This window comes from Cydia amplana, chromosome 4, assembly GCF_948474715.1.
Source record: "Cydia amplana chromosome 4, ilCydAmpl1.1, whole genome shotgun sequence".
NCBI classification, from domain to species: Eukaryota; Metazoa; Arthropoda; class Insecta; order Lepidoptera; family Tortricidae; genus Cydia; species Cydia amplana.
Window position 1 is genome coordinate 1,817,828 of NC_086072.1, and position 18,068 is coordinate 1,835,895.

The 18,068-nt window shown below is 37.2% G+C and overlaps 3 protein-coding genes and 1 long non-coding RNA gene across 5 annotated transcripts; all 4 read right to left on the reverse strand.

Moving 5' to 3' along the window:
- Positions 1 to 320: 320 nt before the first annotated feature.
- Positions 321 to 1,155, reverse strand: LOC134647485 (uncharacterized). Its single transcript, XM_063501836.1, has 2 exons — positions 744 to 1,155; positions 321 to 352 (listed from the first exon to the last, which is right to left on the reverse strand). Exons 1-2 carry the CDS (start codon positions 1,153 to 1,155, stop codon positions 321 to 323), a joined length of 444 nt encoding a protein of 147 aa, XP_063357906.1.
- Positions 1,156 to 3,858: 2,703 nt separating this feature from the next.
- LOC134647569 (adenylate kinase isoenzyme 6 homolog) lies at positions 3,859 to 5,208 on the reverse strand. Its single transcript, XM_063501922.1, has 4 exons — positions 5,068 to 5,208; positions 4,836 to 4,987; positions 4,336 to 4,481; positions 3,859 to 4,065 (listed from the first exon to the last, which is right to left on the reverse strand). Exons 1-4 carry the CDS (start codon positions 5,108 to 5,110, stop codon positions 3,876 to 3,878), a joined length of 531 nt encoding a protein of 176 aa, XP_063357992.1. The 5' UTR covers positions 5,111 to 5,208; the 3' UTR covers positions 3,859 to 3,875.
- Positions 5,209 to 9,487: 4,279 nt separating this feature from the next.
- Positions 9,488 to 10,745, reverse strand: LOC134663026 (uncharacterized). The gene is made up of 2 exons (XR_010098119.1): positions 10,142 to 10,745; positions 9,488 to 9,747 (listed from the first exon to the last, which is right to left on the reverse strand). It is a non-coding gene; the product is annotated as an uncharacterized LOC134663026 (long non-coding RNA).
- Positions 10,746 to 13,491: 2,746 nt separating this feature from the next.
- On the reverse strand, positions 13,492 to 15,967 carry LOC134663027 (elongation factor 1-alpha). 2 transcript variants are annotated; one of them, XM_063519317.1, is made up of 2 exons: positions 15,843 to 15,967; positions 13,492 to 15,220 (listed from the first exon to the last, which is right to left on the reverse strand). In XM_063519317.1, exon 2 carries the CDS (start codon positions 15,207 to 15,209, stop codon positions 13,818 to 13,820), a length of 1,392 nt encoding a protein of 463 aa, XP_063375387.1. In that variant the 5' UTR covers positions 15,210 to 15,220; positions 15,843 to 15,967; the 3' UTR covers positions 13,492 to 13,817. The 2 variants fall into 2 exon arrangements, with proteins under 2 accessions (XP_063375387.1, XP_063375388.1); XM_063519318.1 differs by having other exon boundaries at positions 15,804 to 15,906.
- Between the last annotated feature and the right edge of the window lie 2,101 nt (positions 15,968 to 18,068).

Sequence of the window (18,068 nt, forward strand, 5' to 3'; positions counted from 1 at the left end):
GCCTGCTCGCGCTTTCGCCACCTAGCGGAGCGGTCATATCTGTCGTAATAATAATTGTGTTTTGTTAGAGAGTGAATCTTCTGTACCTAGTACTATTATTTATGCTGTGTCTGTGATAAGAAAATTGTTAGTTAATGTTGGGATCCTCCTTGTAAAAAAAAAGCAATAATCAATCATACAATTATATTTCGTACACTTAAACTGTTAATATGTCCTGAGTACTAGAAAACTCACATCAGATAATTGTAACAAAAATATTGTTGTACATATTACAATTAATTAATCATTGTTTAAACAAAAAATAATAAGCTTACAATGAATCACAGAATATTAACTACAAAGATGCCAATAACTGAAACAAGTAACATTATTAGGAATAAAAACATGTTTAACCCCTCGTATGCGGGCTGTCAAATTTGATCATTGAAAAAGTGACCTTGACATTTAAAACAATAGATTTAAATTCTCACGCACCAGATCCGTGTTTAAGCGTACGAAGGGTTAATCGTAGCATAAAAAAATTACGTCAAGATAAAACGCAGAGTCAATATGTTTTACAATCTATTTTTTGTTACCATCGGTAGACTCTTTCGCTTTGATTTTTGACTGGTAATAATCAGTTACTAATTTATCTGGAGTATTAAATATCAAAGCTTGCACCAGTTCATGTAGGTCATGCTTACAAGCAAGCTTAATGAGACAATCTACATTTTCCAAATTGATCATTTGAAGAAGTTTTTTACTGCAATCAGCCTTCAGCTTATCCATCAAGTAGCGGGCTGCAACCACTAGAAGTGATTCCAGGCCCTCATCAGGTAACACCCCCAGGTACATATAGTCCTTTAGGTGCTGAAGTGTTTTCACAGTCACCCCTTCTATGTTGATTTGTCCTTCTCCTTTTTCTTTCCACTCTCCGTTCAGCATTGCTTTGAACACATCACTGTTTGCTGCAAGGAGTGCTTTGTGCATTGGCACATTACCATCTGTGGCATGCAGGTGAAAATCGGTGAATTCTGTGTCTTCATAAAATTTGTCAATATTTGGTATGGAGGTGACAGGAAATTCTTTACGAACAGTGATATCTATTTCTAGAAAATATGAAAATGTAGCCAGGTTCTTGGCTTTCAAAGTGGAGTAATATCCAAATTTTTCCATTGTAGCATCCAACCATTCAGCAGAACAAAATAATTGCTCATTAAATATTGGCCTCTTGGTATTATCTGGGTTAAGAGTATTAGCAGTTACCTGGATTTGAACTGTAGCATTTTTGACATTAGTGTTTTTCAACTTTATCCTTACAAATGGTGTTAAATGACTATCAAACTTCAATTTAAAACAAACCTCAACCATATCATCAACATTAATTGTTTCAGTTGTTTTTTCTTCAGTATCTTGATCACCAACTTTCAAAATGAAAATTATTACCTTCAAGGTTGGACCGCGCTGTAGTTCTATTAGGTATCTGTAATAGGTACAGTATATTATAAAATCAGGTATGATATGATGTAATGAAAATCCGCTAGTTTATTACCAGGGAAAACAATGTTTTAACGTATTCCTATGATTACCCAGAAGAAACTCCTACAAATCAGATGTAATATATTATGTCTAAGTTTGTTATTGACATTTACTTAACCACACAAAAAGGCTCAAAAAATTCAGATTCATTATGTTTTAACCACTGTTTTAACACTTTTAACCAACCCCAAACTTGAATTCTTAAAAGATTGCAAAATAGTCTTAACAAAAAAACGTCACAAAACAGTAAGTATTCCATTTTATGGGCCTCATCAATAATTTTATTCTACTTCACCAAATGTAGCTCTGAGGGAAAAGGGAATATTAAAATACACCAATAACTATTAGTAGGTATGACTAAAAAAGTTGAAGAGTTCTTTTGATTTCTCAAGGATTCTAATCCTGAGATCCTGACCTGATGACAAGGAGATTTACTGTAGTTTCCCTACCCTTTCAAAACAAAAAAAATATTTATTTAGAAGTCACGTTACTGGCGCTCTTTTACACTGTCTAAAGTCTACAGGAACGTAAAATATTTCCCCGTCATACAAAAAAGTTTTATACAACTCTTATTTCAATAAGAATATAATTAAGATAATTATTATTAATTACTTACACGTGAGGCATGGTGTAGGCTTAGCGTACAAGTATCACTGGTACTTCAGATAAATTGATTTAATGGAAATGCAGCAGGAAGCAATTTTCTGTGAATTAAATTAAATTGGAATAACGTAACGTAAGTATATTATTATCTCAAGAAAACTAGTGTGTTGCCATAAAAATGGAATGGGCGAGTCGAATAAGTCTTATCAACCTACAGATGACTTAATTCGAATCAAGACTATTGGCAATTCGAATCAACTCGACCACTAAACTGAGATAAAGGATAGAATCAGTAAACATTAAAACGAAATCGGCAGTAGGTTGGTATCCAATCCGCTAACTCGGCGAATGAATCGCCAATTCGCCAACTCTGCGAGCCGAGTCAACGCTATACACTGCTACTAAGGCCATTCAAAAATAAACCTTAATTCCGTAGCCCGAAGGTTCTTTTTACAACAACTGTCGCTTGATTCGCCGTCTCGAGTTGACTGGTACTATGACCATTCAAAAATAAACCTTAATTCTGTGCCCTGAAGGTTCTTTTTACAACAACTGCCGCTTGACTCGCCGTCTTAACTCGAGTTTGCGACTTCCGCGCCGCCCGTGACCTTGTCAGGGGGGGTGTCACTTCGCAGTTTAGGTACATTTGGCTGGCGCGCCTCCCGGGCTGCTGCTCGGCTCGCACGATAGTCATGTCACGTGGCGCTCGCGCAAAATTGAAAATACACAATGGCTTCGAATCCTACTTCCATGAGAATCAGACATACTATCTTCGGATAAAAAAAATATGTTTACAGAATCAACGTTTGTAATTCCACCATATTTATCTTAAAAATAATAAATCAGTATAGGTACATCAGGTGTAGGTACAAAAACTTGTCAAGTGACAACCCCGTGCCGACACTCATACCTCGGTCATAAAACTGCGGCGCGCAAAGAAGATTCACGGTTCGTGCGCGGTTATAAGTTTATATTTTGCTTGCAGGCGGCGATATAGGTATAATTTTATACCATCTGACTTTTGTGAAGGAGTGAATTTTCTGTACGATTACGATAGTACTATTATACTTGGTCAAGCAGATTTTGTCAGTAGACAAAGGCGGCAAATTTAAAAAATGTAGGCGTGAAGGTATATCGTCCCATAGAAATTTTGAATTTCGCGCCTTTATTTACTGACAAGATTTAATTGACCAGCTATAGTTATTCTCTGACCTTGTCGCGAACCGTCGAGTCGAGTCAACTCGAACCAGCGACCTAATCAATTCGAATGATTCGAATTGAAAAGAAGTGGACTCGTCATTTCGCTATAGCTGGTCAGTAAAAAAAGACGCTAAATTCAAATTTTTCTATGGAACAATATCTCATCGCGCCTACATTTTTCAAATCTGCCGCCTTTTTCTACTGACAAGATCTGCTTGACCAGGTATATTACACCACCTGATTTGATCGGACAATTTAATCAGATTGGCGAAAAATTGTTCTCGTCTGGACAGGCCTTAAAGTGGACAGATATCTCTTTCTCGCTCTCTCTTATGGGTGCGACGCACCAAGGTCGCGGTGCGATGCGTTAGTGTGGTATCTTGTTTGTAAATAAATGGTTATGATACTTTCATTTTTCACAAAAAGTCGATTCATCCCAGACTATGATATCGCGCCGCGATTCGCGCACGAATGTGGAGGGGCCTCTATAGATGCAGGATGTAGAAGATGAAGTATTTCGGATGATAAAAAAAAAACATTTAATAATTATTATTTTATAAGTTCTCCTCCTTCCACCTCTCTATCCATTCCACGATTGTGTTCACGTTTTGCTGCAGCTGTTCTTGCGTCTCGTTCTGAAGCTGAATAACTATTTCCGGCTTGTATGATGACTGCGCTTCTTCTAACAGAGTCTCGAATATTTCACACTGTATGTTGTCTTCTAACTTCTTACCAGTGTATCCTCTGCAAAAAGAAAACGATAGTAATTATACCAGATGTTCTCCTCTACAGGTCACATTAGCCAGTGGCGGATTAGCTACGTGGCAAAAGTAGCAAATGTCATGGGCCCCGCGCACCTACGCATTGTGGCCATGGTAGGGCTTCTAGTGAAATTAATACTGGGATAATTACAACTTTTTACTGCATGCATCAAAGCATTACCACCTTTAAACTAAACGGCATAACAAAAACGTATACATGGTAAAATAAAACTATCAACAAAAATTGTATTACCGAGCCAAAAGTCTGTCAAACAGCACTGTGTTGCTAGTTCTGATAACGAAAACTGCATCAAACCACCGCTCCGGGAAGAACTCGCAGCCGTGATAGTCCACAATGTTGCCGCCTTTCGCCATCAACCCTTCCATCATGTCCAGTAACTGAAAAAGTAATTAAAATATAGTTAATTAAAGTAAGTCAAAAAATTACATGACTTCTAAATCTTTCATTTTTTTTTTGCAGTTGAGCTACATTCAATACAAGAGGAGAAACCTCATGCTGTATATCCATTGAGTTATCAACAAATAAAACAGAGCCATCAATATTTAAAAAGAATTTGTAACCCTCCAAAGTGACAATTCTTATGTGATAAGAAGACTGCCTGTAAATTAGTCTACCATAGTTTATTTATACACATTTTTTCGATATTCTGTTTTGTTTTTTATTGGTGTCACTTTTATTAAAGTATATTTGTATCACGGGCAAAAGGTAGTTACTGATAATTTCCAATTTACCTTATCCTCATTGAGATACGGACACTGGTATTCCGGGTCATACTCGTCTAAACAATGGAATTCTTCTGCCAGTTTTGATACTTCTCTCCAAGTAAACTTGGTTCTATCTGCCACCAACTTTGACAACGTGGATTTGCCGACACCAGGGGTACCTAGAACATAAATTTAATAGAATAATTTATCTGATATCCCCAATAGGAGTCTTAAGGTTTTTTTTTATATTTCCGCGCACCTGTTATTAATATATTCGGGACCTGCCTTGGATGGGATGCCATGCTGCTATAGTTATCTCATTAATGTTGCTTAATTGTAGTACCAACCACGTTATGCGCCTATAAATTATTTTTAATTTCTCATCAACACATCAACAACGAACCAACCCACGTTGAGATACTTGAATTACTTGAGTTGAGATATTACTGTCATAGTGACACTGACGGATAGGCTACGTTTAGGAACTCAAGACTCAAAAAAATGCTCAAAAATAAGATAACACTTTTTTATTTACTTAAGGGTTAGTTAAACGCCCTGACACAATGGTATTATTAAAAAAGAAGACGCGGCAGAGCAGACGCGTCCCACGCGACCATGAAATTTACATAAACTTCAGCATTAAATTTTCATGTCAAAACCTACTTCCGGTTATAAGATTGAAACATTTTTAAAAACGCCTCTGCCAATTTTATAGGTGCTTTGGCGGGAACTTGAAAAAAGTTGTCGGAAAATTTTCGCTCCAACTTTTAGAATTGCGATTTATTAGTTTAAAGTAGTTTAAACTAACTTAACTTGTATATATTTAATGTAAAATTTTGTAAATAATTATAGTTAGTGTATAAACAATGGCAGGTGGCGAGGGGGGCGGGGAAAACCCGCCCACCCTCAAGCGCTCCAAAACCGACGGCCAAGGCGGCACGGACGATGGCGGCGGGGGTGAGCAATCTAATAGTGCTTATTTACCGTACTTTAAACCGGACTACAAAAGACTATACCCTGAGAACTCGGGAAAACTAGAATTTAAAGTTTTTGTCGAACATGTGGACGCAAAGGACAGATTGGGAAATAAAAGTCCAATATTTCTCAACCACATATTCACAAATGGCATAAAAGGTGTAACGGCTATACAGCGCGTAAACGCTAACAAAATTGCAGTCGTTTTCAAGCAATATAATAATGCAAACAATTTTCTAAACAACACTGCATTTTTGACCCAAAATAACATGAAGGCGTACATACCGGCGACCCAAATCGAAAAAACTGGGATAATCAGATTTGTGCCAGTCAATATCTCTAACAAGGATTTATACACAAAGTTGAGCTCTATTTATGAGATCATAGCGGTTCGCCGCTTCACGAAAAAAGTCGGACAGGATCGTGTTCCCTTACAGACAGTGAGCATTACGTTCTTGTCGCATGTACTACCGGACAATGTACAGTACGATTTATTCTCGTACAGAATCTTTGAATATGTGCCTCCACTACTGCAATGTTTCAAATGCTTTAAATTTAATCATGCAGCTAAAGTATGTAACGGAAAACAGCGTTGCTCCATTTGCTCTGGCGACCACTTTTATAAGGAGTGTGACAAACCTAATGAGTTATGTTGTGCCAATTGTAGCGGCCCCCACTTGGCAATTTCAAAAGCTTGTCCTGTAAAACTTAAAAAAATAATGGAAAAGAAGACAAACATCACATATGCTTCTAAGGCTGAAACGAGAAAAGTTGAGTTTCCGGCTTTACTTGACAAAAACAAAACTGTAAGACCTGAAAAAACCCCAAAAACACAAACGCAAAAAACCGTTCCTTCTACACCAGCAGAAACCCCTAAATTTGACATTAAAAAAGAATTGTTACAGAATACAGATTTAATGAATGCACTGGTTAGCACTCTCATAGAATTAGCCAACAAGACCGATTCTAGCCCAATCACTAATAGTTGTATTAAAGATATGCTTATTAAAAACATTAAATAATGGATCCTACACACATTCGTATTGCTCAATTCAATGTTCAATCTATTTCAAATAAAAAACCGTTGCTAATTAACTTTTTAAAAGTAAATAATATTGATGTTTGTCTTCTTAATGAAACCTGGTTAAAGCCAACTACTGCTTTTAGAATACCTAATTATAATATTTACTGCAAGTATGGTAACAATGGACGTGGCGGAGTTGCTATACTTGTTAAAAATATATACAAACATACTTTTATACAGACTAACTTTTATGAAAGTATTCAAAATGTAGCGATCTCTATTGTGACTGACTTAGGGCCTTTATCAGTTTTATGTGTGTACTGTCCACCAAACCGTCCACACATAAGACTAAATAGACTTAAAAATATAATTGAGAAATTACCAACACCTATAATAATAGCAGGAGATATCAATGCACATCATACAGCGTTTGGTTGCGCTACTAACCAATCGCGGGGTAACACCCTGTTCGATATTATAAGTGACTTAGACTTATGTATCTTAAATGACGGAAACCCAACTACAGTTACTTACCCCAATCGAAATCCTTCAGCGATCGATGTTAGCTTCTGCAGTGCGAGTATAGCACCTATGTGCGAGTGGCAAGTCCATGATGACCCTATGGGCAGCGATCACTACCCTACTATAGTCAGTATATTAACATCTCTTGAAAAATATCAAATAAATGATCCAATAGATAAATTTATATACACTAAAGCTGACTGGAACAAATATAAAGAGCTATCAGAAGAGGTATTCTCTAATTTTCCTTTAAATGAGAATAATGATCCTATACAATTATATGACAAATTTAGTTCTGAACTCCAATTCTTAAAGATACAATGTATTCCAAAACTTACTAAAAATACAAACTTTATTAGCAGACCGCCGGTTCCTTGGTGGAATAAAAAATGTGAGGATAGTGTCATTAAAGCCTATGAGGCATTAAAATATTACAGGGCGAATCCATCTTTAGAAAACTATATTTCGTACAAGAAACTTAATGCTCTTAAAAAACGCACAATAGCAGAGGAAAGAACTAGTAGTTGGCGTAGTTTTTGTGCTTCTTTAAATCGATGTACACCTATTGGGTTAATATGGAACAATATTAAACGTTTTAAGGGATTAAAATCTAAGCAGATAATTAAAAATGATGAATTTATAGAACCATTTATAACTAAGTTAACCCAAGGTTGTAGTAACGATCCTAGCTCTATAGAAAGTTTATTTGAAAGTAACAATGAGAATAATGAGTCTAAGTATCTTATTGAACCTTTTACTTGGGAGGAATTTGTTGTAAGTCTGCAATCTAGGAAGAATACTACCCCAGGCTTAGATGATATACCATACCTGCTTTTAAAGAAGCTGCATGTTAATGGTCAACAAGTTTTGCTAAAAATAATGAATTTACTTTGGTTACAAGGAAAAATACCTCAATCTTGGAAAACACAATGTGTAATACCTATTTTAAAACCAGACAAACCTCCTAGTGAGGCCAATTCTTATAGACCTATTTCTCTATCATCATGTATTGGTAAAGTTTTTGAGAATATGATAAAGACTAGACTAGATTGGTATGTTGAGGCAAACAATATACTGCCTCCATTTCAAAACGGCTTTCGACGAGGTAGAAGCTGTTCTGACAGCTTCATATCTCTTATATCGGATTTAAAATTAGCTAACTATAACAAGTCACATGCTGTTTGTATATTTTTGGATGTACAAGGAGCATTTGACAATGTTGATCCTACAATACTTGTTAAAGTTCTATCTAATATTAAAATCCCTGGGAAATTATGCAAGTGGATATTCAATTTCTTAGACGATAGAGAGCTATATGTAAAATTTAATAACATACTCCATGGACCACGACAAGTTTTCAAAGGCACAATGCAAGGAGCAACGCTGTCTCCTCTTCTGTATAATTTGTATACTAGTGATATTGACTCATTTGTAAATAGTTCTAATGTTAATATACTGCAATTTGCAGATGATCTTGTAATATATTCTATTAATTCAAATTTAGATGTAGCTAAAGCACATATTAATAACGCACTAAATGAACTTTATGTTTATTATAATAATTACTTACACTTAAAGATAAACCCTGACAAAAGCAAGTTACTAATATTGAGCAAGGACACAACAAATGTAAATATTGTATATAATAATGAGATTATTAGAGAAGTCCCTTCTCATAAGTTTCTAGGTGTAGTCATAGATAATCATTTAAAATTTGACCTACATGCTAAGCACATAATCTCTAATTCTGTTAGAGGTTTAAATGTTATGAGATGTCTTGCCGGTATATCTTGGGGTGCAGACCCTCAAGTACTATCCTTACTGTATAAAACCCTTGTCAGAAGTCACTTTGACTATAGTTTTCTTGTACATATGAATACTGAACACACACATAAATTAGAAATAATTCAAAATAAGGCAATGCGAATAATATCAGGGGCAATGTGTTCAACCCCTATAAAAGCAATGGAAGTAGAGACTAAAACAATGCCTTTACCTGTTCGATGGGTGTTGTTAGCTTATAGATATTTAATTAAGATATATGCTAAAGATAATCAAAGTGTAATAAGAAGTATAAAGGGTCATCCCAGGATCCCTAAGTTAACAGCATTACTCTTACAGGTGGAAGCTAAGTTTTGTAATATATATAAAAATGAAATTTGGCCATGTTATGAAGATAGCTTTAATAGTAAACTTTTAAACATTACAGTATGCACAAAATCTATCAATAATAATACTGACTTTCTACATTTCTTGTCACAAATTCCCAATTACTATAAGTTATACACAGATGGTAGTAAAGCGGAGTCTCATGTTCGAAGTGCCGTGTATGATCCTCAAACTAAATTTGTACAGAGCTTTAGGTTGCACGATTTATGTTCCATATTTACAGCTGAAGCGTATGCTGTATTTGAAGCCCTGAAAGTTATAATAAGAGTGTCAGAATATAAGCATTTCTGTATTTTCACTGATTCACTTAGCTTAATCTATGGATTACAGAATAATCAATTGCATTATAAAGATAATTTTATCTTGTATAAAATTAAAAAGATGTTATTACAATTGAAAAACATTAATGTAAATATAAACTTTATGTGGATTCCATCCCATACTGGTATAACAGGGAATGAAGCTGCAGATAAAGCTGCTTATTTAGGTATTAACGAATTAGATGTAAGATGTAGTACTAGAATTCCACTAACTGATTGTCAAGCTTCTGTTAAGACTGATATTGTGAAGATGTGGATAGATATATGGATTAAAGATAGAGAGACAAAAGGAAGATGGTACGCTAGTATTCAAACCGACTTACCTGGAAAGCCTTGGTATGAGAAGATAAAGATAGGAAGTCGTAGCTTTATTACCACAATCAATAGATTGAGGTTTGGTCACAACTGTGCACCAGCGCACTTAGCCAGATTTTCGATTATAGCCGATGGTACATGTCCTCACTGTCAGAATGGTAGCATTGCAGATGTTGAACACCTTATATTTAAATGCCAAGTGTTTGCGTTTGAAAGACTCATCCTTGCAAGTGAATTAAGTGAAGTGTTTGATAATAATGTCCCCCGCCGCCTCAACGACATTCTTAAAAACGTTGACAGTTACGTTCCGTTATACAAGTATATCAAAAATACAGCGTTGAAGATTTAAAGTGAAGTGTTTTAACAAAATTACTAGTGCATTCTCTGCCATTTAACTCTTTAAATGAAGTGTTTTAAAAATAGCAAAACAAAGACTTGGCTTAAAGGACTCGCATCCAGGCCATAACTGTTTAAAAAAAAAAAAAAAAAATTTTATAGGTTATGTTGTGATATAACCTCAAATAATTTTATGTTAAAATGTTATTTATTGACTCAAAACACAATTTTGCACTGAAATAGCGTTAGTAAAGAATCTAATTAATTAGTGTGATAACGTTAATATGCGAATCTATAAACCAAGAGGCATAACAAGAGGTCAGATTATTCTCGTATCAGTTTTGGGTGTTATTGGCGGAGTTTATATCTGGAGACCGCTTTTTGACGAGTATTTCCCCAGGAACAAGCGTACCTCACAGCCTGAGTCAGCTGTGGAAGTTAAATAACCATGGAGGCCGTCAAACGTTGGTTCAAGACGTCCAGCCCGCTGGTGAAAACATTGATGGCTGTATCTGTCACATCTGGCCTAGTTGTGGTCCATCGGCTAGTGTATGCGCCCCATATGCAGAAGAAAAGATATCGGCAAGCCGAGGAATGGGCTAACATGATCTTAGAACAGGAAGAGGCGGCTGAAGCCGCGCGCCTGGGTGAACAACGTAACTCTTACTAAACTGATAATAGTTTAGCTTAGTACTTTAATTAATATATTGAAATGTTGTAGTTTCATTTTGTTTTATTCACCTCTTCCTATTTACCTTAGAATGTTCATTTCCTAGGGTTGTATGTTGGCTACTCTCCAGTCATTCATCGGGAGGTAAAAGGTCATTGACATTGTAGTTTGTACAGAGTAGTCGCGAGCGTTCACGGTCATTGATTTAGGCACATCTCATTAGATAGTTCGCGTAGTTTCAAGAGAGAAAGTACGTAGGAGATAAATGGATAGTTAAATTAACCCTTTTGTCAGAAACACTGAATAAGTAAACTGTTCATAGGTACATACTTTAAGTAATAATATCTGGGAGAAAACATATAAAATCTCAAAAATTAGGGTTTTCCCAGAGATAAGACCTAGCTAGATCGATTTTTCGCCCCCGAAAACCCCTATATACCAAATTTCATCGAAATCGTTAGAGCCGTTTCCGAGATCCCCGAAATATATATATATATATATATATATACATATATATATATATATAAATATAAATAAATAAATATGCAAGAATTGCTCGTTTAAAGGTATTACATAGATAGATACATTTTATTTCGTAGGTATTATTTATTATTTTTTAACTTTTTATTAATGCAGAAGTAACTCTGTATGTTACTTTTTTACGTTTAAATACTGCTGAACTGATTTTGTTGAGATTTGGCGGGTTTATCCCACTAGTTACCACCAAGGTAAATAGGTTCCATGGTTTCAGGCAGGATGTGCTGTTCAAGATTTGTTTTATGACATCTTTATTGTTCCGCATTCAATAATTAATTAGTTTAGAGTTATACCTAAATAAAATTTTCGCCCCCGAAAAGAGCAGTTTCCGAGATCCCCGTAATATACTTATATGCAAGAATTGCTCGTTTAAAGGTACCTAGTGCCTATAAGATATAATAGAAGAGGTAGAACCTGCGCTACCTACTTAATTTGTGGAAATCCACCCCCTGTAGAGGAAGCCAAAATCACATCTGTGTGACATTACTAGCACTAGTAAACTTAGATTACCTACTACCAAATTCTGAAAAAAAAAACTGACCTGACCTGAATATGCAATCGTACGTGTCCCAAAAAAACTTTTAGCATTGGTACGTGTAACAGATGAATCGCCTTATGGTAAGCGATTACCGTCGCCCATGGACATCCGCAACACCAGACCAGATTGATTGTAATGTAAGTGCGTTGCCGGCCTTTAAGACGCGCTCTTGCCACGTGCAATAATATCACTACGTGTTCAAAAATATTTCATGTACTGTAATAATTACTGGTGACTGTATCTGTTTCTTATTTAATATTTAAGTAGGTAGGTGCTTATTCAGACACTGATTCATAATTCGACGCAAGATGATAGGTATTTCCATCGAACTACTTAGGTTTCTCATTTATTTCGGTACAGTTGTCAACTTGTCACATACTATTCAGATTATGTATTTAAGAGAATAATCAGAACATGATGCTCATAAACATCAAATATTTGTGTTTGTTATGATAAAATAGTGTAATTATGAACACTTGCAATTGTATGGAAAAACTAATAATTTTGATGAGGACTGTACCTAACAAAACAATTACTATCATTCTAAAGTAACATACCTACTTAATTTTCCAAATCAATTTTATCAGTCATTTACCTATAAAATCTTATCAGGCAACGCATCTTTCTAGATACCTAGACAATGTACCGTACCTACACACTTACCCACGTTGCTAACTTACCAACCCTGCCCGGGATCTCAGCACCGTTGCATTGCACCCTGCGTGTCGCTAATTCCAAAAATAGACTACGCTACTTGACATGCGCGGGCCAAGCTCCCGAATGACCTCGGGCTAGGCTCCCAGACACCCCTCTGTACCTACTACTACCCATCTGGAAAATCCAGACTGCGTATTGATTATTTTGAATGCCTGATGGGTTCAGGTTCAGACATGTAACAGGTCAAAGTTATACATTTGTAAATTATAATATCAATGTACAAGTAGCAAGTACCTTTCTCTATGTTCGTTAAAGGACAAGAGTTAGGCATTAAATTTATGTACTGACAAATTATGGCAAAAGTGAAAGTAATTTTATTTTCGTTAAATAGTCTATCAAATCGCCTCACTATATTCAAATGTAAAAAAAAAATTGGTAGGCATTTCTAGTTAGGACTACTTCAGAAATTAACTGTTTCAAATGGGTAGTTAATGATGGTTAAATTCAAGCATGAAGTGATAATTAGGAAAAAATAAAAAAGGAATCTACTAATAGTACTATTATATAACTTGATACTTGAATTGCAAGTCTGGCTAGATGAAATAATGGAACTAGATGTGTGGAAATTTAAATTTATTTGTGTAGCATTACTTAAAACAAAAATAAATTATTTACTGCATCTATTTCAAGGTCTTAAAGAAATGATACAATTCTGTACTGGAGGCTACCTTTATTTCTATGAATTTACACTTTCAGTTGCAGTCATAACAAAATATTTCAGATATATGTATAACCACCTTATATAAATTATAAAATAATGTTACAGTATAAGCCTTGTAAAAAATATAGAAAAGGAATGAGTTTGTAGCCCTTCTTTCCTTCTGAACACCTTTCGGTGAATGAAGTATCGCAGTCGGATGAAAAATTTTGCTGTTAAAAGGCCTAGCTACTTCTTGCCCTTGGTGGCCTTCTCAGCAGCTTTGGTGACCTTGCCGCCGCCAGCCTCCTTGAAGTTGACAGCCTTGATGACACCCACGGCCACCGTCTGCCTCATGTCACGCACGGCGAAACGACCGAGAGGAGGGAACTCCTGGAAGGACTCCACGCACAGAGGCTTGGAGGGGACCAGGATGACGATGGCGGCGTCTCCCGATTTGATGGATTTAGGGTTATCTTCAGTGGATTTGCCGGTACGACGGTCAACCTTCTCTTTGATTTCTGCGAATTTGCAGGCAATGTGGGCTGTGTGGCAATCGAGCACAGGCGTGTAGCCGTTTGAAATCTGTCCGGGGTGGTTGAGCACGATGACCTGTGCGGTGAAGTCTGCGGCGCCCTTGGGGGGGTTGTTCTTGGAGTCGCCAGCGACGTAGCCACGACGCAGCTCCTTAACGGACACGTTCTTTACGTTGAAACCGACGTTGTCGCCGGGCACGGCCTCCTGGAGGGCTTCGTGGTGCATCTCCACGGACTTTACTTCAGTGGTGATGTTGGCGGGCGCGAACACGACGATGGTGCCGGGCTTGAGAATACCAGTCTCGACACGGCCTACGGGCACCGTACCAATACCGCCGATTTTGTAGACGTCCTGCAGGGGCAGACGCAGGGCCTTGTCTGTGGGGCGGGCAGGGGGCAGAATGGCGTCAAGAGCCTCGATGAGGCACTTGCCTTCAGCCTTGCCTTCCTTGCGCTCGACGTTCCATCCCTTGAACCAAGGCATCTTGGTGGACGCCTCCAGCATGTTGTCTCCGTGCCAGCCAGAAATGGGTACGAAAGCGACGGCAGCTGGGTTGTAACCGATCTTCTTGATGTACGAGGAGACTTCCTTCTTGATTTCCTCAAAACGGGGTTCACTGTACGGGGGCTCAGTGGAGTCCATCTTGTTGACGCCCACGATCAGCTGCTTCACACCGAGGGTGAAGGCGAGCAGGGCGTGCTCGCGGGTCTGTCCGTTCTTGGAGATACCGGCCTCGAACTCACCAGTACCGGCGGCAACGATGAGCACGGCGCAATCGGCCTGTGAGGTACCAGTGATCATGTTCTTGATGAAATCCCTGTGTCCGGGAGCATCGATGATGGTCACGTAGTACTTGGCGGTCTCGAACTTCCACAGGGCGATATCGATGGTGATACCACGCTCACGCTCAGCCTTTAGCTTGTCCAACACCCACGCGTACTTGAAGGAGCCCTTGCCCATCTCCTGGGCTTCCTTCTCGAACTTTTCGATGGTACGTTTGTCGATACCACCGCATTTGTAGATCAAGTGGCCGGTGGTGGTGGACTTGCCGGAGTCGACGTGTCCGATCACGACAATGTTAATGTGAATCTTTTCCTTGCCCATTTTTGGTTAGTCTAAAACAAAACGAAAAGATATCGTTAATAAAGTGCAATAAATTCCAAGACGACTATAGGATGCACACACAAGGTCGGAAGGTGCCTCATGTACAAGATATGCGACCGGCAATATGGCGGCCGCATGGCCGCCTCGCCCTATCTTGACATCTCACAATGGATGTCAGCCATTACAGCTTGTGGAAAGTTATTGATTCAATTAAATTATTTTCAAAAACAGTTTTAAACGTATCATTACATTAAAATACTTGAATGCAAAACGAGTATACAGAAAACAAATCTTTTCCACTACCACGTGGTGCAACGCATGCCGGTGCGCAAGTGTGACGCGTAAGCAGATTGAAAGTTACTAAAACTGGCATTATTTAACGTGGATTACAAAAATAAAACATATGAAAGCTACAAAAGATCAATTTAAAACCGAACAAAAGAGTTCCACATTGTTAACTTGACAAATCGACAGGTTTTGAATTACACCACAGTGGCAAACTTTCCAGGGAATTAGGAAAATAACTCGTTTGCGGGAAATTAAGTTGCTGCCAATACGGACTAACACTATATTTTAACAAGTTTAGATAATTACACTTTTCACTGCACTTAACTATTTTCTTTTGACACTCACCACGGATTACTACGTGTAATATCCGAGAAAGACTCCAACAGAATGGCCGAGAAATGATTTTCCCTTCAGCTGGAAGGACGAGACCCACTTCCGGTTCTCCCCAGAATGTAGCCATATTATAAAAACATTTACCCCATTTCTCTATTACAAACATGTCAAATTGAACACATGACATGTAAAAGTATAACAATGAAAACGTAGAATTATTTTGACAGATGTCAAATGTAAGTTATTTAAATTTTTCAAGGGTTATGTATGTATTTGACCCATAGATATAATATATTTAAAGATGGACTCTAAGCGAGCTGTCACTGTTACCACTTTTGTTTAGTGTACGATTAACAATGTGAATCCACGTTGCTGTAGCCATGTCGATAAAGTCATATCGATAAATGCAATTTTAATTTTACTTGAAAGGTTTAACGACAACTAAAATAAACAAAAAACGCTTCTATTCTTTATGGAGGTTATCAGATCACGATTTTGTCGTCACGCCACAGCAGGGAACAAAGGGAAAGTTCAGATTTTTAATTACAATACACAAATACCTACAAAAATATGTGTTCCGCAATAATTGAATTATATTATGATATTATAATATATTCATTATCCATTAGCATTTCAATTATGTTTATTTTTAACGAAGATATTGAAGCTTCAATTAATCGCATTTCGTTCCGCTGTGTAGCGTTTATCGATATATAACATGATTAAAATCGACTTTTGACATCCCTAAAAGAGCACACATATACGTTTTTACGCACACATACACAACTTGACACAACCTAAAACGGTAACACCTTGATTTGAAGTCCATCTTGTCAACAGTATGGTTGTCCTTTTTTGACAAACGGCATTTTTACAAGAGCGAGGAGAGAGAAATGATACTAGTTGCTGCGCCGTCAAAGAGAACAGACAACGTTGGGGCCTTGATTTGACCTTAGGGCCTACCAGCCATCGAAAAGTCGTAAATTTGCAAGCGAAACAAAGAGGCAGACAGTATAAGATATGGTATAGCATTAATAAGATGTAGTAACTAATGTGTTGGCATCAAAATGTTATAATTTGTAGAAGGTATGTAAAGTCTTAAAAATCGTGTCTCCTCGTTCGACAGCTCATATAAAATTTGACTCCTAAGGTCCTGGTATACGCCGTCCGACCATCTGAGGGCTTGCCTTTACCTCTGCAGCCCTCCGGTCGGCCTTCTTGAAGCCGTTGGGGTACTCTGGCCTCGTCCATTCGTATCACGTGCCCTGCCCGTCGCAGGCGTCCGATCTTTATGGTCTTAATGATGTTAGGTGTGGTAGTGTGTTGTGACTGTTAGGGAGAGCATTGTTATCGTTGGCATCGATAAATCGAGTTTTATTATTATTTGTGTCTTAATAATACCTCAAACTTTCTGATAATACGTACTATTTTTAACGGTGTACGATGAAAAAAAAGTCCGAAATATCGGAAAGTTTATTAAGTGTCATTTGTTTTAAATTGAAATGATTTAAACTATAGTCGGATTATTCCTATTTGCATTATTTGATACATGTCACTCACAACAGCAATACAACGTAAAATGTCTTGCACATCGAAATCACAAAGGAAAGGAAGACAATTGCACTGCGAACGTTTACGTTGTACGTCTTTTTTTTAAATTTAGGGTTGGCCGGACACCACCGTTATGAATCGGTAGTAGTCTAACTAAGAAAATCGATATATTTTTTCATTTTAGGTCGCAACAAAGCATTATTAAATTTATTATTATTATTTATTAACCATATAATTCTAGCTTTATTTGAATCTCAAATAAAAATTCATTAAACGTCACAAATCGATACCTCAGTCTAGGTGCCATCCAATCGTAATCGCTTGCTGTGACAATCGATTTGGGTTAGCTACATCCTTACATCTCTCTATAGAGATCGTCAGTCATAATGTGTCAAATAATGTAAATAGGCATAATTCGACTATAACACGATTCTCACTCATACATTTATAACTACCACGGGACTTAATCGCGTAAGACTTACGTTTCTTTATGGCCTGACGTTTCGAACGTGACATTACAACACGAACGTCTTTACTACAGCAGGAAAGTACGTGAAGCAATTGAAATCAGAAAACAAAAATTTCAATCAGAATGAGGGACAGGGGATTTCGTCTTCGTGGAATCCAGTGATTAGCAAATGTAAGGGTGAAAAAATATCCCATCTCATACCATCGGATGTCGTGAGT

Excerpts from the sequence above, each read along its gene's own strand:
- LOC134647569 (XM_063501922.1), bottom strand. The coding sequence starts at position 5,110 with ATGGCATCCCATCCAAGGCAGGTCCCGAATATATTAATAACAG. Across the intron at positions 4,482-4,835 it reads CGTATCTCAATGAGGATAAG|TTACTGGACATGATGGAAGG; the intron begins GTAAATTGGAAA and ends TTACTTTTTCAG. Across the intron at positions 4,066-4,335 it reads TTTGACAGACTTTTGGCTCG|AGGATACACTGGTAAGAAGT; the intron begins GTAATACAATTT and ends TTCTTTTTGCAG.
- LOC134647485 (XM_063501836.1), bottom strand. The coding sequence starts at position 1,155 with ATGGAAAAATTTGGATATTACTCCACTTTGAAAGCCAAGAACCTGGCT. Across the intron at positions 353-743 it reads TAAGCTGAAGGCTGATTGCA|TTATTGGCATCTTTGTAGTT; the intron begins GTAAAAAACTTC and ends TACTTGTTTCAG.
- LOC134663027 (XM_063519317.1), bottom strand. The coding sequence starts at position 15,209 with ATGGGCAAGGAAAAGATTCACATTAACATTGTCGTGATCGGACACGTC.